Source organism: Oncorhynchus keta, chromosome 10, assembly GCF_023373465.1.
Source record: "Oncorhynchus keta strain PuntledgeMale-10-30-2019 chromosome 10, Oket_V2, whole genome shotgun sequence".
NCBI lineage: Eukaryota > Metazoa > Chordata > Actinopteri > Salmoniformes > Salmonidae > Oncorhynchus > Oncorhynchus keta.
The window spans coordinates 83,329,955-83,357,067 of NC_068430.1; the positions used below are offsets into that span (position 1 = coordinate 83,329,955).

At 46.0% G+C, this 27,113-nt stretch overlaps 1 protein-coding gene, 1 long non-coding RNA gene and 1 pseudogene across 7 annotated transcripts; 2 read left to right on the forward strand and 1 right to left on the reverse strand.

The window, feature by feature from the left end:
* The window catches only part of LOC127931981 (retinol dehydrogenase 8-like), a 30,992-nt pseudogene extending 4,079 nt beyond the window's left edge, over positions 1-26,913 (reverse strand).
* Positions 19,499-20,876, forward strand: LOC127932594 (uncharacterized). Of its 3 annotated transcripts, XR_008146145.1 has the most exons (4): positions 19,499-19,584; positions 19,723-19,906; positions 20,367-20,527; positions 20,712-20,876. It is a non-coding gene; the product is annotated as an uncharacterized LOC127932594 (long non-coding RNA). The 3 variants fall into 3 exon arrangements; XR_008146144.1 differs by lacking the exon at positions 19,499-19,584 and having other exon boundaries at positions 19,591-19,906; positions 20,367-20,550; XR_008146143.1 differs by lacking the exon at positions 19,499-19,584 and having other exon boundaries at positions 19,591-19,906.
* On the forward strand, positions 24,448-25,805 carry LOC127932593 (uncharacterized). Of its 4 annotated transcripts, XM_052528596.1 has the most exons (3): positions 24,448-24,953; positions 25,026-25,061; positions 25,098-25,805. In XM_052528596.1, exons 1-3 carry the CDS (start codon positions 24,651-24,653, stop codon positions 25,485-25,487), a joined length of 729 nt encoding a protein of 242 aa, XP_052384556.1. In that variant the 5' UTR covers positions 24,448-24,650; the 3' UTR covers positions 25,488-25,805. The 4 variants fall into 4 exon arrangements, with proteins under 4 accessions (XP_052384556.1, XP_052384557.1, XP_052384558.1 ...); XM_052528597.1 differs by lacking the exon at positions 25,026-25,061; XM_052528598.1 differs by lacking the exon at positions 25,026-25,061 and having other exon boundaries at positions 24,448-24,917.
* Positions 26,914-27,113: the final 200 nt, after the last annotated feature.

Sequence of the window (27,113 nt, forward strand, 5' to 3'; positions counted from 1 at the left end):
GGAGGGAGGAGAATGGGAGAAGGAGGGGAGAGAGGTGAGAGGGAGTGGATGGGAGAAGGAGGGGGGAGAGGTGAGAGGGAGTGGATGGGAGAAGGAGGGGGGAGAGAGGTGGGAGAGAGAGAGGTGGGGTGGGAGGGAGTCGATGGGAGGTTGGAGAGAGATGTGGGAGGAGAATGGGAGAAGGAGGAGAGAGGTGGAGGGAGTGGATGGGAGAAGGAGAGAGGTGAGAGGGAGGAGGAGGAAAGGAGAGGAGGGAGTGGCGGAGGGAGGGCGGAGGATGGGAGAAGGAGGGGGAGAGAGGTGAGAGGGAGGAGGAGGAAAGGAGAGGTGGGAGGAAGGAAGGAAGGAAGGAGGAGGGAGAGGCGGAAGGAGGAGGAGGGAGAGAGAGGTGGGAGGGAGTGGAAGAGAGAAGGAGTGGGAGAGAGAGGTGAGAGGGAGAAGGAGGGGGGAGGAGAGAGAGAAAATAGGTAGAGAGGGGGAGGGAGAAGAGAGAGGAAGGAATAGGGAAACCAGAAGGAAAGCGTGACACCCCTGTTCACATAGGTGATCAGAGCACTCTCGTCTCTTCAGTTGTGTTCCAATAGTCACCACCGGGTGGCAGTATAACCCAAGGCTTTATCCCGGCCTCTCACTACACTGAGTTATAACCCAAGGCTTTATCCCAGTCTCTCACTACACTGAGTTATAACCAGGCTTTATCCCAGTCTCTCACTACACTGAGTTATAACCAGGCTTTAGCCCAGTCTCTCACTACACTGAGTTATAACCAGGCTTTAGCCCAGTCTCTCACTACACTGAGTTATAACCAGGCTTTATCCCAGTCTCTCACTACACTGAGTTATAACCAGGCTTTATCCCAGTCTCTCACTACACTGAGTTATAACCAGGCTTTAGCCCAGTCTCTCACTACACTGAGTTATAACCAGGCTTTAGCCCAGTCTCTCACTACACTGAGTTATAACCAGGCTTTAGCCCAGTCTCTCACTACACTGAGTTATAACCAGGCTTTAGCCCAGTCTCTCACTACACTGAGTTATAACCAGGCTTTAGCCCAGTCTCTCACTACACTGAGTTATAACCAGGCTTTATCCCAGTCTCTCACTACACTGAGTTATAACCAGGCTTTAGCCCAGTCTCTCACTACACTGAGTTATAACCAGGCTTTAGCCCAGTCTCCCACTACACTGAGTTATAACCAGGCTTTAGCCCAGTCTCTCACTACACTGAGTTATAACCAGGCTTTAGCCCAGTCTCTCACTACACTGAGTTATAACCAGGGCTTTATAACCCCAGTCTCTCACTACACTGAGTTATAACCAGGCTTTATCCCAGTCTCTCACTACACTGAGTTATAACCAGGCTTTAGCCCAGTCTCTCACTACACTGAGTTATAACCAGGCTTTAGCCCAGTCTCTCACTACACTGAGTTATAACCAGGCTTTAGCCCAGTCTCTCACTACACTGAGTTATAACCAGGCTTTAGCCCAGTCTCTCACTACACTGAGTTATAACCAGGCTTTAGCCCAGTCTCTCACTACACTGAGTTATAACCAGGCTTTAGCCCAGTCTCTCACTACACTGAGTTATAACCAGGCTTTATCCCAGTCTCTCACTACACTGAGTTATAACCAGGCTTTATCCCAGTCTCTCACTACACTGAGTTATAACCAGGCTTTAGCCCAGTCTCTCACTACACTGAGTTATAACCAGGCTTTAGCCCAGTCTCTCACTACACTGAGTTATAACCAGGCTTTAGCCCAGTCTCTCACTACACTGAGTTATAACCAGGCTTTAGCCCAGTCTCTCACTACACTGAGTTATAACCAGGCTTTAGCCCAGTCTCTCACTACACTGAGTTATAACCAGGCTTTAGCCCAGTCTCTCACTACACTGAGTTATAACCAGGCTTTAGCCCAGTCTCTCACTACACTGAGTTATAACCAGGCTTTAGCCCAGTCTCTCACTACACTGAGTTATAACCAGGCTTTAGCCCAGTCTCTCACTACACTGAGTTATAACCAGGCTTTAGCCCAGTCTCTCACTACACTGAGTTATAACCAGGCAGTCTCTCACTACACTGAGTTATAACCAGGCTTTAGCCCAGTCTCTCACTACACTGAGTTATAACCAGGCTTTAGCCCAGTCTCTCACTACACTGAGTTATAACCAGGCTTTATCCCAGTCTCTCACTGAGTTATAACCAGGCTCACTACACTGAGTTATAACCAGGCTTTATCCCAGTCTCTCACTACACTGAGTTATAACCAGGCTTTAGCCCAGTCTCTCACTACACTGAGTTATAACCAGGCTTTAGCCCAGTCTCACTACACTGAGTTATACCAGGCTTATAGTTACCAGGCTTTATCCCAGTCTCTCACTACACTGAGTTATAACCAGGCTTTAGCCCAGTCTCTCACTACACTGAGTTATAACCAGGCTTTAGCCCAGTCTCTCACTACACTGAGTTATAACCAGGCTTTAGCCCAGTCTCTCACTACACTGAGTTATAACCAGGCTTTAGCCCAGTCTCTCACTACACTGAGTTATAACCAGGCTTTAGCCCAGTCTCTACACTGACACTGTCTCTCACTACACTGAGTTATAACCAGGCTTTAGCCCAGTCTCTCACTACACTGAGTTATAACCAGGCTTTAGCCCAGTCTCTCACTACACTGAGTTATAACCAGGCTTTAGCCCAGTCTCTCACTACACTGAGTTATAACCAGGCTTTATCCCAGTCTCTCACTACACTGAGTTATAACCAGGCTTTAGCCCAGTCTCTCACTACACTGAGTTATAACCAGGCTTTAGCCCAGTCTCTCACTACACTGAGTTATAACCAGGCTTTAGCCCAGTCTCTCACTACACTGAGTTATAACCAGGCTTTAGCCCAGTCTCACTACACTGAGTTATACAGGCTGAGTCACTACACTGAGTTATAACCAGGCTTTAGCCCAGTCTCTCACTACACTGAGTTATAACCAGGCTTTAGCCCAGTCTCTCACTACACTGAGTTATAACCAGGCTACACTGAGTTTAGGCCCAGTCTCTCACTACACTGAGTTATAACCAGGCTTTAGCCCAGTCTCTCACTACACTGAGTTATAACCAGGCTTTATCCCAGTCTCTCACTACACTGAGTTATAACCAGGCTTTAGCCCAGTCTCTCACTACACTGAGTTATAACCAGGCTTTAGCCCAGTCTCTCACTACACTGAGTTATAACCAACCCTAGCCCAGTCTCTCACTACACTGAGTTATAACCAGTCTCTCACTACACTGAGTTATAACCAGGCTTTAGCCCAGTCTCTCACTACACTGAGTTATAACCAGGCTTTATCCCAGTCTCTCACTACACTGAGTTATAACCAGGCTTTAGCCCAGTCTCTCACTACACTGAGCCCAGTCTCTCACTACACTGAGTTATAACCCCAGCCCAGTCTCTCACTACACTGAGTTATAACCAGGCTTTAGCCCAGTCTCTCACTACACTGAGTTATAACCAGGCTTTATCCCAGTCTCTCACTACACTGAGTTATAACCAGGCTTTATCCCAGTCTCTCACTACACTGAGTTATAACCAGGCTTTAGCCCAGTCTCTCACTACACTGAGTTATAACCAGGCTTTAGCCCAGTCTGCTCACTACACTGAGTTATAACCAGGCTTTAGCCCAGTCTCTCACTACACTGACCTTTGCCACCAGGTTATAACCTTTATCCCAGTCTCTCACTACACTGAGTTATAACCAGGCTTTAGCCCAGTCTCTCACTACACTGAGTTATAACCAGGCTTTAGCCCAGTCTCTCACTACACTGAGTTATGCCCAGTCTCTCACTACACTGAGTTATAACCAGGCTTTAGCCCAGTCTTCACTACACTGAGTTATTGCCACCTAGGACAGGCTTTATCCCAGTCTCTCACTACACTGAGTTATAACCAGGCTTTAGCCCAGTCTCTCACTACACTGAGTTATAACCAGGCTTTGCCAGTCTCTCACTACACTGAGTTATAACCAGGCTTTATCCCAGTCTCTCACTACACTAACACTTTTCCCAGTCTCTCACTACACTGAGTTATAACCAGGCTTTAGCCCAGTCTCTCACTACACTGAGTTATAACCAGGCTTTAGCCCAGTCTCTCACTACACTGAGTTATAACCAGACCTTTAGTTATAACCAGGCAGCCCAGTCTCTCACTACACTGAGTTATAACCAGGCTTTAGCCCAGTGCCACTACACTGAGTTATAACCAGGCTTTAGCCCAGTCTCTCACTACACTGAGTTATAACCAGGCTTTAGCCCAGTCTCTCACTACACTGAGTTATAACCAGGCTTTAGCCCAGTCTCCACTACACTGAGTTATAACCAGGCTTTAGCCCAGTCTTGCCCAGTCTCTCACTACACTGAGTTATAACCAGGCTTTATCCCAGTCTCTCACTACACTGAGTTATAACAGGCTTTATCCCAGTCTCTCACTACACTGAGTTATAACCAGGCTTTAGCCCAGTCTCCCACTACACTGAGTTATAACCAGGCTTTATCCCAGTCTCTCACTACACTGAGTTATAACCAGGCTTTAGCCCAGTCTCTCACTACACTGAGTTATAACCAGGCTTTAGCCCAGTCTCTCACTACACTGAGTTATAACCAGGCTTTAGCCCAGTCTCTCACTACACTGAGTTATAACCAGGCTTTAGCCCAGTCTCTCACTACACTGAGTTATAACCAGGCTTTATTAGTCTCTCACCCAGTTGTCATACACTGAGTTATAACCAGGCTTTATCCCAGTCTCTCACTACACTGAGTTATAACCAGGCTTTAGCCCCAGTCTCTCACTACACTGAGTTATAACCAGGCTTTAGCCCAGTCTCTCACTACACTGAGTTATAACCAGGCTTTAGCCCAGTCTCTCACTAACTGAGTTATAACCAGGCTTTAGCCCAGTCTCTCACTACACTGAGTTATAACCAGGCTTTATCCCAGTCTTACTGAGTTATAACCAGGCTTTATCCCAGTCTCTCACTACACTGAGATATAACCAGGGCAGTCTTTACTGAGTTATAACCAGGCTTTATCCCAGTCTCTCACTACACTGAGTTATAACCAGGCTTTAGCCCAGTCTTTACACTGAGTTATAACCAGGCTTTATCCCAGTCTCCCACTACACTGAGTTATAACCAGGCTTTATCCCAATCACTACACTGAGTTATAACCAGGCTTTAGCCCAGTCTCTCACTACACTGAGTTATAACCAGGCTTTACCCAGTCTCTCACTACACTGAGTTATAACCAGGCTTTATCCCAGTCTCTCACTACACTGAGTTATAACCAGGCTTTGCCCAGTCTCCCACTACACTGAGTTATAACCAGGCTTTATCCCAGTCTCTCACTACACTGAGTTATAACCAGGCTTTAGCCCAGTCTCTCACTACACTGAGTTATAACCAGGCTTTTCCCAGTGGCCACTACACTGAGTTATAACCAGGCTTTAGCCCAGTCTACACTGGTTATAACCACTACACTGAGTTATAACCAGGCTTTATCCCAGTCTCTCACTACACTGAGTTATAACCAGGCTTTAGCCCAGTCTCTCACTACACTGAGTTATAACCAGGCTTTAGCCCAGTCTCTCACTACACTGAGTTATAACCAGGCTTTATGGCCCAGTCTCTCACTACACTGAGTTATAACCAGGCTTTGCCCAGTCTCCCACTACACTGAGATAACCAGGCTTTAGCCCAGTCTCTCACTACACTGAGTTATGACCAGGCTTTAGCCCAGTCTCTCACTACACTGAGTTATAACCAGGCTTTAGCCCAGTCTCTCACTACACTGAGTTATAACCAGGCTTTAGCCCAGTCTCTCACTACACTGAGTTATAACCAGGCTTTAGCCCAGTCTCTCACTACACTGAGTTATAACCAGGCTTTAGCCCAGTCTCTCACTACACTGAGTTATAACCAGGCTTTAGCCCAGTCTCTCACTACACTGAGTTATAACCAGGCTTTAGCCCAGTCTCTCACTACACTGAGTTATAACCAGGCTTCACTACACTGAGTTATAACCAGGCTTGTAGCCCAGTCTCTCACTACACTGAGTTATAACCAGGCTTTAGCCCAGTCTCTCACTACACTGAGTTATAACCAGGCTTTAGCCCAGTCTCTCACTACACTGAGTTATAACCAGGCTTTAGCCCAGTCTCTCACTACACTGAGTTATAACCAGGCTTTAGCCCAGTCTCTCACTACACTGAGTTATAACCAGGCTTTAGCCCAGTCTCTCACTACCTGAGTCTCCCACTACACTGAGTTATAACCAGGCTTTAGCCCAGTCTCTCACTACACTGAGTTATAACCAGGCTTTAGCCCAGTCTCTCACTACACTGAGTTATAACCAGGCTTTAGCCCAGTCTCTCACTACACTGAGTTATAACCAGGCTTTAGCCCAGTCTCTCACTACACTGAGTTATAACCAGGCTTTAGCCCAGTCTCTCACTACACTGAGTTATAACCAGGTCTCCCACTACACTTTAGTAACCAGGCTTTAGCCCAGTCTCACTACACTGAGTTATAACCAGGCTTTAGCCCAGTCTCTCACTACACTGAGTTATAACCAGCTTTAGCCCAGTCTCTCACTACACTTTAGCCCAGTCTCTCACTACACTGAGTTATAACCAGGCTTTAGGTCTCTCACTACACTGAGTTTACCAGGCCCAGTCTCCCACTACACTGAGTTATAACCAGGCTTTAGCCCAGTCTCTCACTACACTGAGTTATAACCAGGCTTTAGCCCAGTCTCTCACTACACTGAGTTATAACCAGTCTCTCACTACACTGAGTTATAACCAGGCTTTAGCCCAGTCTCTCACTACACTGAGTTATAACCAGGCTTTATCCCAGTCTCTCACTACACTGAGTTATACCAGGCTTTAGCCCATCACTACACTGAGTTATAACCAGGCTTTAGCCCAGTCTCTCACTACACTGAGTTATAGGCTTTACCAGGCTTTAGCCCAGTCTCTCACTACACTGAGTTATAACCAGGCTTTAGCCCAGTCTCTCACTACACTGAGTTATAACCAGGCTTTAGCCCAGTCTCTCACTACACTGAGTTATAACCAGGCTTTAGCCCAGTCTTCACTACACTGAGTTATAACCAGGCTTTAGCCCAGTCTCTCACTACACTGAGTTATAACCAGGCTTTAGCCCAGTCTCTCACTACACTGAGTTATAACCAGGCTTTAGCCCAGTCTCTCACTACACTGAGTTATAACCAGGCTTTAGCCCAGTCTCTCACTACACTGAGTTATAACCAGGCTTTAGCCCAGTCTCTCACTACACTGAGTTATAACCAGGCTTTAGCCCAGTCTCTCACTACACTGAGTTATAACCAGGCTTTAGCCCAGTCTTTAGGCCCAGTCTCTCACTACACTGAGTTATAACCAGGCTTTAGCCCAGTCTCTCACTACACTGAGTTATAACCAGGCTTTAGCCCAGTCTCTCACTACACTGAGAGGCTTTATCCCAGTCTCTCACTACACTGAGTTATAACCAGGCTTTAGCCCAGTCTCCCACTACACTGAGTTATAACCAGGCTTTAGCCCAGTCTCTCACTACACTGAGTTATAACCAGGCTTTAGCCCAGTCTCTCACTACACTGAGTTATGAACCAGGCTTTAGCCCAGTCTCTCACTACACTGAGTTATAACCACTTTGAGTTATAACCAGTTATAACCAGGCTTTAGCCCAGTCTCCCACTACACTGAGTTATAACCAGGCTTTAGCCCAGTCTCCCACTACACTGAGTTATAACCAGGCTTTAGCCCAGTCTCCCACTACACTGAGTTATAACCAGGCTTTAGCCCAGTCTCCCACTACACTGAGTTATAACCAGGCTTTAGCCCAGTCTCCCATGATCTGAACTGAGGTCAGTTTTACTGTGGCCTCTCCAGTCTCTCAATTAACTATGATCTGAACTGAGGTCAGTTTTACTGTGGCCTCTCCAGCCTCTCAATGAACTATGATCTGAACTGAGGGCAGTTTTACTGTGGCCTCTCCAGTCTCTCAATTAACTATGATCTGAACTGAGGTCAGTTTTACTGTGGCCTCTCCAGTCTCTCAATTAACTATGATCTGAACTGAGGTCAGTTTTACTGTGGCCTCTCCAGTCTCTCAATTAACTATGATCTGAACTGAGGTCAGTTTTACTGTGGCCTCTCCAGTCTCTCAATTAACTATGATCTGAACTGAGGTCAGTTTTGCATGGTTTATCCCTAATGGTTAAAGTCAGGATGGAGGGAGATGTGTGTTGTATAGTTGAGAACCTACACCAGTACATAGTATTTTATACCTTGACAGTGTCCTAGATGGCACCTAGATGGCTCCTAGATGGCACCTAGATGGCACCTAGATGGCTCCTAGATGGCTCCTAGATGGCACCTAGATGGCTCCTAGATGGCTCCTAGATGGCTCCTAGATGGCACCTAGATGGCACCTAGATGGCTCCTAGATGGCTCCTAGATGGCTCCTAGATGGCTCCTAGATGGCACCTAGATGGCTCCTAGATGGCACCTAGATGGCTCCTAGATGGCTCCTAGATGGCTCCTAGATGGCTCCTAGATGGCACCTAGATGGCTCCTAGATGGCACCTAGATGGCTCCTAGATGGCTCCTAGATGGCACCTAGATGGCTCCTAGATGGCTCCTAGATGGCACCTAGATGGCACCTAGATGGCACCTAGATGGCTCCTAGATGGCTCCTAGATGGCACCTAGATGGCACCTAGATGGCACCTAGATGGCTCCTAGATGGCACCTAGATGGCTCCTAGATGGCTCCTAGATGGCTCCTAGATGGCACCTAGATGGCTCCTAGATGGCACCTAGATGGCACCTAGATGGCTCCTAGATGGCACCTAGATGGCACCTAGATGGCTCCTAGATGGCACCTAGATGGCACCTAGATGGCTCCTAGATGGCTCCTAGATGGCACCTAGATGGCACCTAGATGGCACCTAGATGGCTCCTAGATGGCACCTAGATGGCTCCTAGATGGCTCCTAGATGGCTCCTAGATGGCACCTAGATGGCACCTAGATGGCTCCTAGATGGCACCTAGATGGCACCTAGATGGCTCCTAGATGGCACCTAGATGGCACCTAGATGGCTCCTAGATGGCACCTAGATGGCACCTAGATGGCACCTAGATGGCTCCTAGATGGCTCCTAGATGGCACCTAGATGGCTCCTAGATGGCACCTAGATGGCTCCTAGATGGCACCTAGATGGCTCCTAGATGGCACCTAGATGGCTCCTAGATGGCACCTAGATGGCTCCTAGATGGCTCCTAGATGGCACCTAGATGGCTCCTAGATGGCACCTAGATGGCTCCTAGATGGCACCTAGATGGCTCCTAGATGGCTCCTAGATGGCTCCTAGATGGCTCCTAGATGGATCCTAGATGGCTCCTAGATGGCTCCTAGATGGCTCCTAGATGGATCTGGTTTCTAGATTTTTGTTGATTTTCAAATCCTGTTGTCTGTTTTGTTTTGACAGAAGTGTTGTCTTGCCTCACAAAAACAAAAGTTGTTCCTTCCTGAGTACTGTGTAATAGTAGTATAGTTGAGAGTACATAGAGAATAGGGTGCCATTTGGGACGCCTTCAGAGAAGTCCATAGATCACACAGGTTGTTCCTTACTGAGTACTGTGTAATAGTAGCTTGTTCCTTACTGAGTACTGTGTAATAGTAGCTTGTTCCTTCCTGAGTACTGTGTAATAGTAGCTTGTTCCTTCCTGAGTACTGTGTAATAGTAGCTTGTTCCTTACTGAGTACTGTGTAATAGTAGCTTGTTCCTTACTGAGTACTGTGTAATAGTAGCTTGTTCCTTACTGAGTACTGTGTAATAGTAGCTTGTTCCTTACTGAGTACTGTGTAATAGTAGCTTGTTCCTTCCTGAGTACTGTGTAATAGTAGTTTGTTCCTTACTGAGTACTGTGTAATAGTAGCTTGTTCCTTCCTGAGTACTGTGTAATAGTAGCTTGTTCCTTCCTGAGTACTGTGTAATAGTAGCTTGTTCCTTCCTGAGTACTGTGTAATAGTAGCTTGTTCCTTACTGAGTACTGTGTAATAGTAGCTTGTTCCTTCCTGAGTACTGTGTAATAGTAGCTTGTTCCTTCCTGAGTACTGTGTAATAGTAGCTTGTTCCTTACTGAGTACTGTGTAATAGTAGCTTGTTCCTTCCTGAGTACTGTGTAATAGTAGCTTGTTCCTTCCTGAGTACTGTGTAATAGTAGCTTGTTCCTTCCTGAGTACTGTGTAATAGTAGCTTGTTCCTTACTGAGTACTGTGTAATAGTAGCTTGTTCCTTCCTGAGTACTGTGTAATAGTAGCTTGTTCCTTACTGAGTACTGTGTAATAGTAGCTTGTTCCTTACTGAGTACTGTGTAATAGTAGCTTGTTCCTTACTGAGTACTGTGTAATAGTAGCTTGTTCCTTACTGAGTACTGTGTAATAGTAGCTTGTTCCTTCCTGAGTACTGTGTAATAGTAGCTTGTTCCTTACTGAGTACTGTGTAATAGTAGCTTGTTCCTTACTGAGTACTGTGTAATAGTAGCTTGTTCCTTACTGAGTACTGTGTAATAGTAGCTTGTTCCTTACTGAGTACTGTGTAATAGTAGCTTGTTCCTTACTGAGTACTGTGTAATAGTAGCTTGTTCCTTACTGAGTACGTCGACATGTCTGTCCTTGATTCCGTCGATACACTGTTTGACTGACTCGTCCGTACACACGTCCAACACAGCTAGAGAGAGGCTCTTCCCGTACGCATCACCTGCTGCCTCCACCAGCTTGTCTTTACGCTTCAGGTCTCGCATGGTGGCAATGACTGGAGAGAGAGGAGAGGGGAGAGGTGGGGTGGGAGAGAGAGAGAGAGAGAGGAGAGGGGAGAGGGGAGAGGTGGGGTGGGAGAGAGAGAGAGAGAGAGAGAGGGAGAGGAGAGGGGAGAGAGAGGTGGGGTGGGGAGAGAGAGAGAGAGAGGGGAGAGGAGAGAGGAGAGGGGAGAGGGGGTGGGAGAGAGAGAGGAGAGGGGGAGACAGGGTGGGAGAGGGAGAGAGAGAGGGGGAGGGAGAGAGAGGAGGGGGGGGGGGGAGAGAGAGGGAGAGGGGGAGAGGGGTGGGAGGAGAGAGGGAGAGAGGGGGAGAGAGAGATTGGGAGGGAGAGAGAGAGGAGAGGGGAGAGAGAGAGATTGGGAGGGAGAGAAAGAGGAGAGAGGGGTGGGAGAGAGGGAGAGAGGGGGAGAGAGAGAGAGAGAGAGAGAGAGAGAGAGAGAGAGAGAGAGAGAGAGGGGGAGAGAGAGATTGGGAGGGAGAGAGAGAGGAGAGGGGAGAGAGAGAGATTGGGAGGGAGAGAAAGAGGAGAGGGGAGAGAGGGGGGGAGAGAGAGAGAGAGAGAGAGAGAGAGAGAGAGAGAGAGAGAGAGAGAGAGAGAGAGAGAGAGAGAGAGAGAGAGAGTTCTTGAGAGAGAGAGAGAGAGGGAGAGAGAGGGAGGGGGAGAGAGAGAGAGATGTACAGAGTGAGAGAGAGGGCGAGAGAGAGAATAGGGTCAAACAGAGTTCGCTGGATTAAACCAGATAATGAGTAAACAGAAATTACACTGTGTGTGTGTGTGTGTGTGTGTGTGTGTGTGTGTGTGTGTGTGTGTGTGTGTGTGTGTGTGTGTGTGTGTGTGTGTGTGTGTGTGTGTGTGTGTGTGTTTGAGCACGTAAGTGTGTGTAATACATTGGTGTTAGACAGAAGTTACAAACCCTGCATGTAAGTGCATGTTTGAGTATGGAATGTTTATATTACTTGTGTGAGTGTGGGTGGGGTTTTCTATTGTGTGTGTGGAATGTGTATGTTGAGAGGTGAGGAGAGGAAAGAGTGGGGGGAAGCCACATTCTATAAGACATTATGATATTAATAATAATAATAATCATATTCCCAAAGGACTGAATTTACTTTCTAGCTGGCTATTGTTAATCTTTGTAGCTATTTCTCACCTCTCTCCCCTTTCCTTCCTTCTCCCTCCCCCTCTCCCCCTGTCCTTCTTTATGGAGACCTTCTCCCTCCCCCTCTCCTTGTTTGTGGAGACCCCCCCCCCCTTCCTTCTTTATGGAGACCTTCTCCCTCCCCTCTCCCCCTGTCCTTCTTTATGGAGACCTTCTCCCCCCCTCTCCTTCTTTGTGGAGACCCCCCCTCCTTCTTTATGGAGACCTTCTCCCTCCCCCTCTCCCCCTGTCTTTCTTAATGGAGACCTTCTCCCTCCCCCTCTCCCCCTCTCCTTCTTTATGGAGACCTTCTCCCTCCCCCTCTCCTTCTTTGTGGAGACCTTCTCCCTCCCCCTCCTTCTTTATGGAGACCTTCTCCCACCCCCCTCTCCTTCTTTATGGAGACCTTCTCCCTCTCCTTCTTTATGGAGACCTTCCCCCTCTCCTTCTTTATGGAGACCTTCCCCCTCTCCTTCTTTATGGAGACCTTCCCCTCTCCTTCTTTATGGAGACCTTCCCCCTCTCCTTCTTTATGGAGACCTTCTCCCTCTCCTTCTTTATGGAGACCTTCCCCCTCTCCTTCTTTATGGAGACCTTCCCCCTCTCCTTCTTTATGGAGACCTTCCCCCTCTCCTTCTTTATGGAGACCGTCTCCCTCTCCTTCTTTATGGAGACCTCCCCCCTCTCCTTCTTTATGGAGACCTTCTCCCTCTCCTTCTTTATGGAGACCTTTTCCCTCTCCTTCTTTATGGAGACCTTCTCCCTCTCCTTCTTTATGGAGACCTCCCCCTCTCCTTCTTTATGGAGACCTTCCCCCTCTCCTTCTTTATGGAGACCTTCCCCCTCTCCTTCTTTATGGAGACCTTCTCCCTCTCCTTCTTTATGGAGACCTTCCCCCTCTCCTTCTTTATGGAGACCTTCCCCCTCTCCTTCTTTATGGAGACCTTCTCCCTCTCCTTCTTTATGGAGACCTTCTCCCTCCCTCTCCTTCTTTATGGAGACCTTCCCCCTCTCCTTCTTTATGGAGACCTTCTCCCTCTCCTTCTTTATGGAGACCTTCTCCCTCTCCTTCTTTATGGAGACCTTCTCCCTCTCCTTCTTTATGGAGACCTTCCCCCTCTCCTTCTTTATGGAGACCTTCCCCCTCTCCTTCTTTATGGAGACCTTCTCCCTCTCCTTCTTTATGGAGACCTCCCCCTCTCCCCCTCTCCTTCTTTATGGAGACCTTCCCCCTCTCCTTCTTTATGGAGACCTTCCCCCTCTCCTTCTTTATGGAGACCTTCCCCTCTCCTTCTTTATGGAGACCTTCCCCTCTCCTTCTTTATGGAGACCTTCCCCTCTCCTTCTTTATGGAGACCTTCTCCCTCTCCTTCTTTATGGAGACCTTCTCCCTCTCCTTCTTTATGGAGACCTTCTCCCTCTCCTTCTTTATGGAGACCTTCCCCCTCTCCTTCTTTATGGAGACCTTCTCCCTCTCCTTCTTTATGGAGACCTTCCCCTCTCCTTCTTTATGGAGACCTTCTCCCTCTCCTTCTTTATGGAGACCTTCTCCCTCTCCTTCTTTATGGAGACCTTCTCCCTCTCCTTCTTTATGGAGACCTTCCCCCTCTCCTTCTTTATGGAGACCTTCCCCCTCCTTCTTTATGGAGACCTTCTCCCTCTTTATGGAGACCTTATCCCTTTCCTTCTTTATGGAGACCTTTTCCCTCCCCCTCTCCTTCTTTATGGAGACCTTCTCCCTCTCCTTCTTTATGGAGACCTTCCCCCTCTCCTTCTTTATGGAGACCTTCTCCCTCTCCTTCTTTATGGAGACCTTCCCCTCTCCTTCTTTATGGAGACCTTCTCCCTCTCCTTCTTTATGGAGACCTTCTCCCTCTCCTTCTTTATGGAGACCTTCTCCCTCTCCTTCTTTATGGAGACCTTCTCCCCCTCCTTCTTTATGGAGACCTTCTCCCTCTCCTTCTTTATGGAGACCTTTTCCAGGTCGGTCTCTACTTGTAGCACATTATGCTGTTCATATGACAGTTCATTCAGGGAGAAGGTAATAGGCAGGTAGCCTTAATGTTAGAGAGAAGGAAGTAGGATGAGTTGATGTCCAAGGACCGTTTAGCTACATCAAATTATGGCGATCCTTTTATTCACCATCTGTATACAAGGCCAAATGATCCCAACCCCTCTGAAAGACACACAAATATGTTACATTTTAATTTGACTAGTTTCTCACAGCAGGAAAACAATCCTGCAGTAACAGGACATTTGAATTATTATGTGGATTATGATTAATAGACATGTTTGTAGGGGTTGATACATTCAGAGATTTTACAGTGGAAATGACGAACTTTAGAAGCCCCCCCCCAAAAATATCAAATTAAGAATTTTCAGCTGTGCAGGAAAATTCTCTGCGAAAACAGAGTGATCAAATTAAGATAGGACACCTGTATACAGGTTGGAGAGGTTAGAGCAGGGGGCTGCCACACTGGGCGCCCGTGGAGCAGTTGTGGGGGTTTTATGTGCCTTTCTCAAGGGCTCAACGACAGGCAATGGCATCTGGGATTTGATTCCAGCAACTCCCGGGTCTCGTCAGACCCCGGGATTCGAACCGGCAGTACCTGCCGCCCCGTATAACTAAATCACTGTCAGTTAACTATCTGATGGACCGCTCAGTATCATCCCAGGGGCCGGCGCCAGTCCGCGGACCACAGGTTGCGTACCCCTGGTCTACATCTAACTGTGTGTACCACATGGTTCTGAGTATCCTATAATATCCTATACTACTATATACATCCCTACCTTATACAACATGGTTCCTGTACTATCCTATACTACTCTATACATCTATATGTCCAGGTCCTGTACAGGTTAATATAAACCACATGGTTCTGAGTAACACCTGATTCCACTAATGAAAGGTTTAACGATGTGTTGATCAGCGGGATTCAACTGAATAGTGTTAATGATTAAAACATAAACATGTTGACCCTCAGAACCAGGAAACACTGTGTTATTACTGTTCTATAGATAGCAGCCAGACGGCCCTGAACTACCTGTACCTCATGTGTCTGCTGTCTGATTGAGAAACACTGTGTTATTACTGTTCTATAGACAGCAGCCAGACGGCCCTGAACTACCTGTACCTCATGTGTCTGCTGTCTGATTGAGAAACACTGTGTTATTACTGTTCTATAGACAGCAGCCAGACGGCCCTGAACTACCTGTACCTCACGTGTCTGCTGTCTGATTGAGAAACACTGTGTTATTACTGTTCTATAGACAGCAGCCAGACGGCCCTGAACTACCTGTACCTCATGTGTCTGCTGTCTGATTGAGAAACACTGTGTTATTACTGTTCTATAGATAGCAGCCAGACGGCCCTGAACTACCTGTACCTCATGTGTCTGCTGTCTGATTGAGAAACACTGTGTTATTACTGTTCTATAAACAGCAGCCAGACGGCCCTGAACTACCTGTACCTCATGTGTCTGCTGTCTGATTGAGAAACACTGTGTTATTACTGTTCTATAGACAGCAGCCAGACGGCCCTGAACTACCTGTACCTCATGTGTCTGCTGTCTGATTGAGAAACACTGTGTTATTACTGTTCTATAGACAGCAGCCAGACGGCCCTGAACTACCTGTACCTCATGTGTCTGCTGTCTGATTGAGAAACACTGTGTTATTACTGTTCTATAGACAGCAGCCAGACGGCCCTGAACTACCTGTACCTCATGTGTCTGCTGTCTGATTGAGAAACACTGTGTTATTACTGTTCTATAGACAGCAGCCAGACGGCCCTGAACTACCTGTACCTCATGTGTCTGCTGTCTGATTGAGAAACACTGTGTTATTACTGTTCTATAGACAGCAGCCAGACGGCCCTGAACTACCTGTACCTCATGTGTCTGCTGTCTGATTGAGAAACACTGTGTTATTACTGTTCTATAGACAGCAGCCAGACGGCCCTGAACTACCTGTACCTCATGTGTCTGCTGTCTGATTGAGAAACACTGTGTTATTACTGTTCTATAGACAGCAGCCAGACGGCCCTGAACTACCTGTACCTCATGTGTCTGCTGTCTGATTGAGAAACACTGTGTTATTACTGTTCTATAGACAGCAGCCAGACGGCCCTGAACTACCTGTACCTCATGTGTCTGCTGTCTGATTGAGAAACACTGTGTTATTACTGTTCTATAGACAGCAGCCAGACGGCCCTGAACTACCTGTACCTCATGTGTCTGCTGTCTGATTGAGAAACACTGTGTTATTCTGTTCTATAGACAGCAGCCAGACGGCCCTGAACTACCTGTACCTCATGTGTCTGCTGTCTGATTGAGAAACACTGTGTTATTCTGTTCTATAGACAGCAGCCAGACGGCCCGAACTACTACCTGTACCTCATGTGTCTGCTGTCTGATTGAGAAACACTGTGTTATTACTGTTCTATAGACAGCAGCCAGACGGCCCTGAACTACCTGTACCTCATGTGTCTGCTGTCTGATTGAGAAACACTGTGTTATTACTGTTCTATAGACAGCAGCCAGACGGCCCTGAACTACCTGTACCTCATGTGTCTGCTGTCTGATTGAGAAACACTGTGTTATTACTGTTCTATAGACAGCAGCCAGACGGCCCTGAACTACCTGTACCTCATGTGTCTGCTGTCTGATTGAGAAACACTGTGTTATTACTGTTCTATAGACAGCAGCCAGACGGCCCTGAACTACCTGTACCTCATGTGTCTGCTGTCTGATTGAGAAACACTGTGTTATTACTGTTCTATAGACAGCAGCCAGACGGCCCTGAACTACCTGTACCTCATGTGTCTGCTGTCTGATTGAGAAACACTGTGTTATTACTGTTCTATAGATAGCAGCCAGACGTTGCCCTGAACTACCTGTACCTCATGTGTCTGCTGTCTGATTGAGAAACACTGTGTTATTACTGTTCTATAGACAGCAGCCAGACGGCCCTGAACTACCTGTACCTCATGTGTCTGCTGTCTGATTGAGAAACACTGTGTTATTACTGTTCTATAGACAGCAGCCAGACGGCCCTGAACTACCTGTACCTCATGTGTCTGCTGTCTGATTGAGAAACACTGTGTTATTACTGTTCTATAGACAGCAGCCAGACGGCCCTGAACTACCTGTACCTCATGTGTCTGCTGTCTGATTGAGAAACACTGTGTTATTACTGTTCTATAGACAGCAGCCAGACGGCCCTGAACTACCTGTACCTCATGTGTCTGCTGTCTGATTGAGAAACACTGTGTTATTACTGTTCTATAGACAGCAGCCAGACGGCCCTGAACTACCTGTACCTCATGTGTCTGCTGTCTGATTGAGAAACACTGTGTTATTACTGTTCTATAGACAGCAGCCAGACGGCCCTGAACTACCTGTACCTCATGTGTCTGCTGTCTGATTGAGAAACACTGTGTTATTACTGTTCTATAGATAGCAGCCAGACGGCCCTGAACTACCTGTACCTCACGTGTCTGCTGTCTGATTTAGCCCTGGCACTGTGGGCTGGTCTTATTATGGGGCTAGCTTAGCGTTAGCACTCACCCGACAGCACCAAGAATACCCATCCCACGCCACCCTCTGGCTCGCCCGCGGCCCAGGATGAGGCCTCTAAGTGGGGCAGTAAGCGGCCCAGCCAGGGCCCCTCCTGGAGGTTTAGGTATTATCCACCAGGCATTAGGACACTGAGAGCAGTGGTAATGCTACTACTCTTACTGATTGGTCTCAGGTTAAGCAGGGATGAGACATAATAACCATGATGTGTAACTTACACACACACACTCTTACGCACACACTCTTACGTACACACTCTTACGCACACACTCTTACGCACACAGAGCCTTACATAGCCCAGACTGCAGACACACTCTTACATACACACTCTTACGCACACACTCTTACATACACACTCTTACGCACACACTCTTAGGCACACACTCTTACGGACACACTCTTACGTACACAGAGCCTACATAGCCCAGACTGCAGACACACTCTTACATACACACTCTTACGCACACACTCTTACGCACACACTCTTAGCACACACTCTTACGCACACACTCTTACATACACACTCTTACGTACACACTCTTACACACACACTCTTACGTACACACTCTTACACACACACTCTTACGTACACACTCTTACGCACACACTCTTACACTTACACACTCTTACGCACACACTCTTACACACACACTCTTACGCACACACTCTTACGCACACACTCTTACGTACACACTCTTACGCACACACTCTTACGTACACACTCTTACGTACACACTCTTACGCACACACTCTTACGCACACACTCTTACGTACACACTCTTACGTACACACTCTTACGCACACACTCTTACGCACACACTCTTACGCACACACTCTTACGTACACACTCTTACGTACACACTCTTACGCACACACTCTTACGTACACACTCTTACACACACACTCTTACGTACACACTCTTACGCACACACTCTTACGCACACACTCTTACGTACACACTCTTACGTACACACTCTTCCATACACACTCTTACGTACACACTCTTACGTACACACTCTTACGCACACACTCTTACGCACACACTCTTACGTACACACTTATACACACTCTTACGTACACACTCTTACGTACACACTCTTACGCACACACTCTTACGCACACACTCTTACGCACACACTCTTACGTACACACTCTTACGGACACACTCTTACGGACACACTCTTACGTACACACTCTTACGCACACACTCTTACGTACACAGAGCCTTACATAGCCCAGACTGCAGACAGACAACCATGCTATGTGTTATAACCTGCTATGTGTTATAACCTGCTATGTGTTATAACCTGCTATGTGTTATAACCTGCTATGTGTTATAACCTGCTATGTGTTATAACCTGCTATGTGTTATAACCTGCTATGTGTTGTAACCTGCTATGTGTTGTAACCTGCTATGTGTTATAACCTGCTATGTGTTATAACCTGCTATGTGTTATAACCTGCTATGTGTTATAACCTGCTATGTGTTGTAACCTGCTATGTGTTGTAACCTGCTATGTGTTATAACCTGCTATGTGTTGTAACCTGCTATGTGTTATAACCTGCTATGTGTTGTAACCTGCTATGTGTTATAACCTGCTATGTGTTATAACCTGCTATGTGTTATAACCTGCTATGTGTTGTAACCTGCTATGTGTTATAACCTGCTATGTGTTATAACCTGCTATGTGTTATAACCTGCTATGTGTTATAACCTGCTATGTGTTATAACCTGCTATGTAAGTGATGTATGTTGTAGAGGTCGACTGATTCATCTGATTAATTAGGGTCGTTTTGGACACCGATTTGGACGTTTTTTAATTTTTTAAACCTTTATTTAACTTGGCAAGTCAGATAAGAACAAATTCTGATTTACAATGACGGCCTAGGAACAGTGGGTTAACTGGTCTAGGAACAGTGGGTTAACTGGTCTATGAACAGTGGGTTAACTGGTCTAGGAACAGTGGGTTAACTGGTCTAGGAACAGTGGGTTAACTGGTCTAGGAACAGTAGGTTAACTGGCCTAGGAACAGTGGGTTAACTGGTCTAGGAACAGTGGGTTAACTGGTCTAGGAACAGTGGGTTAACTGGCCTAGGAACAGTGGGTTAACTGGTCTAGGAACAGTAGGTTAACTGGTCTAGGAACAGTGGGTTAACTGGTCTAGGAACAGTGGGTTAACTGGTCTAGGAACAGTGGGTTAACTGGTCTAGGAACAGTGGGTTAACTGGTCTAGGAACAGTGGGTTAACTGGTCTAGGACCAGTGGGTTAACTGGTCTAGGAACAGTGGGTTAACTGGTCTAGGAACAGTGGGTTAACTGGTCTAGGAACAGTGGGTTAACTGGTCTAGGAACAGTGGGTTAACTGGTCTAGGAACAGTGGGTTAACTGGTCTAGGAACAGTGGGTTAACTGGTCTATGAACAGTGGGTTAACTGGTCTAGGAACAGTGGGTTAACTGGTCTAGGAACAGTGGGTTAACTGGTCTATGAACAGTGGGTTAACTGGTCTAGGAACAGTAGGTTAACTGGTCTAGGAACAGTGGGTTAACTGGTCTAGGAACAGTAGGTTAACTGGTCTAGGAACAGTGGGTTAACTGGTCTAGGAACAGTGGGTTAACTGGTCTAGGAACAGTGGGTTAACTGGTCTAGGAACAGTGGGTTAACTGGTCTAGGAACAGTGGGTTAACTGGTCTAGGAACAGTGGGTTAACTGGTCTAGGAACAGTGGGTTAACTGGTCTAGGAACAGTGGGTTAACTGGTCTAGGAACAGTAGGTTAACTGGTCTAGGAACAGTGGGTTAACTGGTCTAGGAACAGTGGGTTAACTGGTCTAGGAACAGTGGGTTAACTGGTCTAGGAACAGTGGGTTAACTGGTCTAGGAACAGTGGGTTAACTGGTCTAGGAACAGTGGGTTAACTGGTCTAGGAACAGTGGGTTAACTGGTCTAGGAACAGTGGGTTAACTGGTCTAGGAACAGTGGGTTAACTGGTCTAGGAACAGTGGGTTAACTGGTCTAGGAACAGTAGGTTAACTGGTCTAGGAACAGTGGGTTAACTGGTCTAGGAACAGTGGGTTAACTGGTCTAGGAACAGTGGGTTAACTGGTCTAGGAACAGTAGGTTAACTGGTCTAGGAACAGTGGGTTAACTGGTCTAGGAACAGTGGGTTAACTGGTCTAGGAACAGTGGGTTAACTGGTCTAGGAACAGTGGGTTAACTGGTCTAGGAACAGTGGGTTAACTGGTCTAGGAACAGTGGGTTAACTGCCTTGTTCAGGGGCAGAACGACAGATATTTACCTTGTCAGCTCGGGGATTCAATTCAACGGTTCACTAGTCCAACGCTCTAACTACCTGCCTTACATTGCATTCCACGAGGAGCCTGCCTGTTACGCGAATGCAGTAAGCCAAGGTAAGTTGCTCGCTAGCATTAAACTTATCTTATAAAAAACAATCAATCAATCAATCATAATCACTAGTTAACTACACATGGTTGATGATATTACTAGTTTATCTAGCGTGTCCTGCGTTGCATATAGTCGATACGGAGGCATTTGCGGAAAAGGACTGTTGTTGCTCCTACGTGGACCTAACCAGAAACATCAAGGCCTTTCTTTAAATCAATACACAGGTATATATATCTAAACCTGCATATTAAGCTAAAAGAAATCCAGGTTAGCAGTCAATATTAACCAGGTGAAATTGTGTCACTTCTCTTGCGTTCATTGCACGCAGAGTCAGGGTATATGCAGTTTGGGCAGTTTGGGCTGCCTGGCTTGTTGCGAACTAATTTGCCAGAATTTTACGTAATTATGACATAACATTGAAGGTTATGCAATGTAACAGGAATATTTAGACTGAGGGATGCCACCCGTTAGATAAAATACGGAACGGTTCCGTATTTCACTGAAAGAATAAACGTCTTGTTTTCGAGATGATAGTTTCCTGATTCTACCATATTAATGACCTAAGGCTCGTATTTCTGGGTGTTATTATGTTATAATAAAGTCTATGATTTGATAGAGCAGTCTCACTGAGCGATGGTAGGCACCAGCCGGCTCGTAAGCATTCATTCAAACAGCACTTTCGTGCATTTTGCCAGCAGCTCCTCACAATGCTTCAAGCATTGCGCTGTTTATGACTTCAAGCCTATCAACTCCCGAGATTAGCCTGATGTAACTGATGTGAAATGGCTAGCTAGTTAGTGGAGTGCGCGCTAATAGCGTTTCAATCATCATTCGCTCTGAGACTTGGAGTAGTTGTTCCCCTTGCTCTGCAAGGGCCGCGGCTTTTGTGGAACGATGGGTAACGCTGCTTCGAGGGTGGCTGTTGTCGATGTGTTCCTGGTTCGAGCCCAGGTAGGGGTGAGGAGAGGGACGGAAGCTATACTGTTACACTGGCAATACTGAAGTGCCTATAAGAACATCCAATAGTCAAAGGTTAATGAAATACAAATCGTATAGAGAGAAATAGTCCTATAATTCCTATAATAACTACAACCTAAAACGTCTTACCTGGGAATATTGAAGACTCATGTTAAAAGGAACCACCAGCTTTCATATGTTCTCATGTTCTGAGCAAGGAACTTAAACGTTAGCTTTCTTACATGGCACATATTGCACTTTTACTTTCTTCTCCAACACTTTGTTTTTGCATTATTTAAACCAAATTGAACATGTTTCATTATTTATTTGAGGTTAAATAGATTTTATTGATGTATTATATTAAGTTAAAATAAGTGTTCATTCAGTATTGTTGTACCCTATTCCCTACACAGTCCACCCTATTCCCTACACAGTCCACCCTATTCCCTACACAGTCCACCCTATTCCCTACATAGTCCACCCTATTCCCGACATAGTCCACCCTATTCCCGACATAGTCCACCCTATTCCCTACACAGTCCACCCTATTCCCTACACAGTGTACCCTATTCCCTACATAGTCCACCCTATTCCCTACATAGTCCACCATATTCCCTACATAGTCCAGCCTATTCCCTACATAGTGCACCCTATTCCCTACACAGTCCACCCTATTCCCTACATAGTCCACCCTATTCCCTACATAGTGCACCCTATTCCCTTTCCAATATATCTGACTATTTGGACTTAACCTACTAACAGCATCGTCACCATTAGGCTGCTGTACACCAGACACACACACACACACACACACACACACACACACACACACACACACACACACACACACACACACACACACACACACACACACACACACACACACACACACACACACACACACACATTTTTCTGTGTTACAGCCTTTTAAAAAAAAATCTCGCTCACCCATCTACACACAATATGCCATAGTCACAAAGTGAAAACATGTTTTGAGAAAAATGTTGCATATTTATCGAAAATTAAATACAGAAACATCTCATTTACATAATTATTCTCTCCCCTGATCAACACTTTGTCGAAGCATCTTTAGCAGCGATTACAGCTGTGAGGGTTTCTGGGTAAATCTCTAAGAGCGATTACAGCTGTGAGGGTTTCTGGGTAAATCTCTAAGAGCGATTACAGCTGTGAGGGTTTCTGGGTAAGTCTCTAAGAGCGATTACAGCTGTGAGGGTTTCTGGGTAAATCTCTAAGAGCGATTACAGCTGTGAGGGTTTCTGGGTAAATCTCTAAGAGCGATTACAGCTGTGAGGGTTTCTGGGTAAATCTCTAAGAGCGATTACAGCTGTGAGGGTTTCTGGGTAAATCTCTAAGAGCGATTACAGCTGTGAGGGTTTCTGGGTAAATCTCTAAGAGCGATTACAGCTGTGAGGGTTTCTGGGTAAATCTAAGAGCGATTACAGCTGTGAGGGTTTCTGGGTAAATCTCTAAGAGCGATTACAGCTGTGAGGGTTTCTGGGTAAATCTCTAAGAGCGATTACAGCTGTGAGGGTTTCTGGGTAAATCTCTAAGAGCGATTACAGCTGTGAGTGTTTCTGGGTAAATCTCTAAGAGCGATTACAGCTGTGAGTGTTTCTGGGTAAATCTCTAAGAGCGATTACAGCTGTGAGTGTTTCTGGGTAAATCTCTAAGAGCGATTACAGCTGTGAGTGTTTCTTGCCAAATCTCTAAGAGCGATTACAGCTGTGAGGGTTTCTGGGTAAATCTCTAAGAGCGATTACAGCTGTGAGGGTTTCTGGGTAAATCTCTAAGAGCGATTACAGCTGTGAGGGTTTCTGGTAAATCTCTAAGAGCGATTACAGCTGTGAGGGTTTCTGGGTAAATCTCTAAGAGCGATTACAGCTGTGAGGGTTTCTGGGTAAATTCTAAGAGCGATTACAGCTGTGAGGGTTTCTGGGTAAATCTCTAAGAGCGATTACAGCTGTGAGGGTTTCTGTCAAATCTCTAAGAGCGATTACAGCTGTGAGGGTTTCTGGGTAAATCTCTAAGAGCGATTACAGCTGTGAGTGTTTCTGGGTAAATCTCTAAGAGCGATTACAGCTGTGAGTGTTTCTGGGTAAATCTCTAAGAGCGATTACAGCTGTGAGTGTTTCTGGGTAAATCTCTAAGAGCGATTACAGCTGTGAGTGTTTCTGGGTAAATCTCTAAGAGCGATTACAGCTGTGAGGGTTTCTGGGTAAATCTCTAAGAGCGATTACAGCTGTGAGTGTTTCTGGGTAAATCTCTAAGAGCGATTACAGCTGTGAGTGTTTCTGGGTAAATCTCTAAGAGCGATTACAGCTGTGAGTGTTTCTGGGTAAATCTCTAAGAGAGATTACAGCTGTGAGGGTTTCTGGGTAAATCTCTAAGAGCGATTACAGCTGTGAGTGTTTCTGGGTAAATCTCTAAGAGCGATTACAGCTGTGAGGGTTTCTGGGTAAATCTCTAAGAGCTTTCCATGCCTGGATTGTGCAACATTTGCACATTATTATTTTCTAAATTCTTCAAGGGCTGTCAAAGTGGTTTATGATCATTGCTAGGCAACCATTTTCAGGTTTTGCCATAGGTTTAAGTGGAAACTGTGATTCAGCCACTCAGCATCATTCCCTGTCTTCTTGGGAAACAAACCCAGCGTAGATTTGGCCTTGGCTATCGGTTATGGTCCTGCTGAAGGTGAGTTCATTTGTATCGGTTATGGTCCTGCTGAAGGTGAGTTCATTTGTATCGGTTATGGTCCTGCTGAAGGTGAGTTCATTTGTATCGGTTATGGTCCTGCTGAAGGTGAGTTCATTTGTATCGGTTATGGTCCTGCTGAAGGTGAGTTCATTTGTATCGGTTATGGTCCTGCTGAAGGTGAGTTCATTTGTATCGGTTATGGTCCTGCTGAAGGTGAGTTCATTTGTATCGGTTATGGTCCTGCTGAAGGTGAGTTCATTTGTATCGGTTATGGTCCTGCTGAAGGTGAGTTAATTTGTATCGGTTATGGTCCTGCTGAAGGTGAGTTAATTTGTATCGGTTATGGTCCTGCTGAAGGTGAGTTCATTTGTATCGGTTATGGTCCTGCTGAAGGTGAGTTCATTTGTATCGGTTATGGTCCTGTTGAAGGTGAGTTCATTTGTATCGGTTATGGTCCTGCTGAAGGTGAGTTCATTTGTATCGGTTATGGTCCTGCTGAAGGTGAGTTCATTTGTATCGGTTATGGTCCTGCTGAAGGTGAGTTCATTTGTATCGGTTATGGTCCTGCTGAAGGTGAGTTCATTTGTATCGGTTATGGTCCTGCTGAAGGTGAGTTCATTTGTATCGGTTATGGTCCTGCTGAAGGTGAGTTCATTTGTATCGGTTATGGTCCTGCTGAAGGTGAGTTCATTTGTATCGGTTATGGTCCTGCTGAAGGTGAGTTCATTTGTATCGGTTATGGTCCTGCTGAAGGTGAGTTCATTTGTGGTTGAATCTGTGTTTGAAATTCACTGCTCGACTGAGGCACTTTACAGGTAATGAGGGATTTATTTAAAAATCATGTTAAACACTGTTATAGCACACAGAGTGAGTCCATGCAACTTATTATGTGACTTGTTAAGTACATGTTTAGTCCTGAACTTATTATGTGACTTGTTAAGTACATGTTTAGTCCTGAACTTATTATGTGACTTGTTAAGTACATGTTTACTCCTGAACTTATTATGTGACTTGTTAAGTACATGTTTACTCCTGAACTTATTTATGTGACTTGTTAAGTACATGTTTACTCCTGAACTTATTATGTGACTTGTTAAGTACATGTTTACTCCTGAACTTATTTAGGGTTGATGTAACAAAGGGGCTGAACACTTATTGACCCAAAACATTTCATCTTTTCACTTTTTTGTATTAATTTGTAACAATTTAAAAATCCATAATTCCACTTTGACACTATGGGATCTTGACATCTAAACGGTATACATTTTAAATGCTGTAACACAATCTAAACGGTATACATTTTAAATGCTGTAACACAATCTAAACGGTATACATTTTAAATGCTGTAACACAATCTAAACGGTATACATTTTAAATGCTGTAACACAAAATGTGGAACAAGTCAAAGGGTGTGTGAATACTTGCTGAAGGCCCTGGAGGTTACTCTCTTACCGTGATACTCTCTTACCGTGATAGCGCTGTTTCTCGTCCTTAGCGAGCATCACCGCCATCCTCAGTCCGATCCCGGAGGAGCAACCGGTGATTAGCACCACTTTTTGTCCTGGGTTCGCCATGGCTCTCCTAACGTTTTCCCCTTAACGGTTCAAACAACTAACGTCGCTTCTCTTCTCTCTCCAGTTGGCACATCGGGAATGAGCAAGCAGCAGCGCGAGCAAGATGACAGGGGCTTTGCGTTGAGAGCCCCTGTAAGCGGATAACACGCACACAAACACACACCGCGCTCCAGAGTCACATGGACAGCACAGACCTGCGCGAAGATTATCTAACGCGTAGGCTTCACTGTCGGTTGGTCACCTGGTGTGGCCTCATCTGTTGAACTCGGTAGAACAGTAATGACTAGGACGGGGACTTCCCCCGGGAACTCCCCTCCCGTCTGTTGTTTACGGTTGCGAGTTAGACTAGTGGAATACACAATGTACAATTTCAAATTCGTTTGCACATTAGCAGTTTTTCTCGTTATTTCAATCACTGATAGACACTCAGTTAGCCCCTGTCAGCCAACATGTTTTAGCTTGGTAAATTAGTCTAGTAGCCAGCTATTTAAACTTGTAATCATGGCCAAATTACCACCTGGGGACTCCCCCATTGATTTTGTTAGTCAATTTCACTCAAATATTACAGTAACAACTGTAAACATCTCTCTCCGTCCTATGGCAACATGTTTAGAATTTCTGCAAACTTGCTTTAAACTCACAGCATTTTCTCTACACCCCATTGCAAAATGGAATTACAACAAAATAACTTGGGGGACGGGTGGGGGTAATGGCGGGCCCTCATGATGAGTTCAGATTATTTGAGGCCAGCGCCATCAAAGTTGCCCATGGCTGGACTAGGCTACGTATCATGGGGACTATCATGGGTAAGGGAAAACTAACGGTAAGGGAAAACTAACAACAGGTGCTACTCTGGTGGATAAAGAACGGG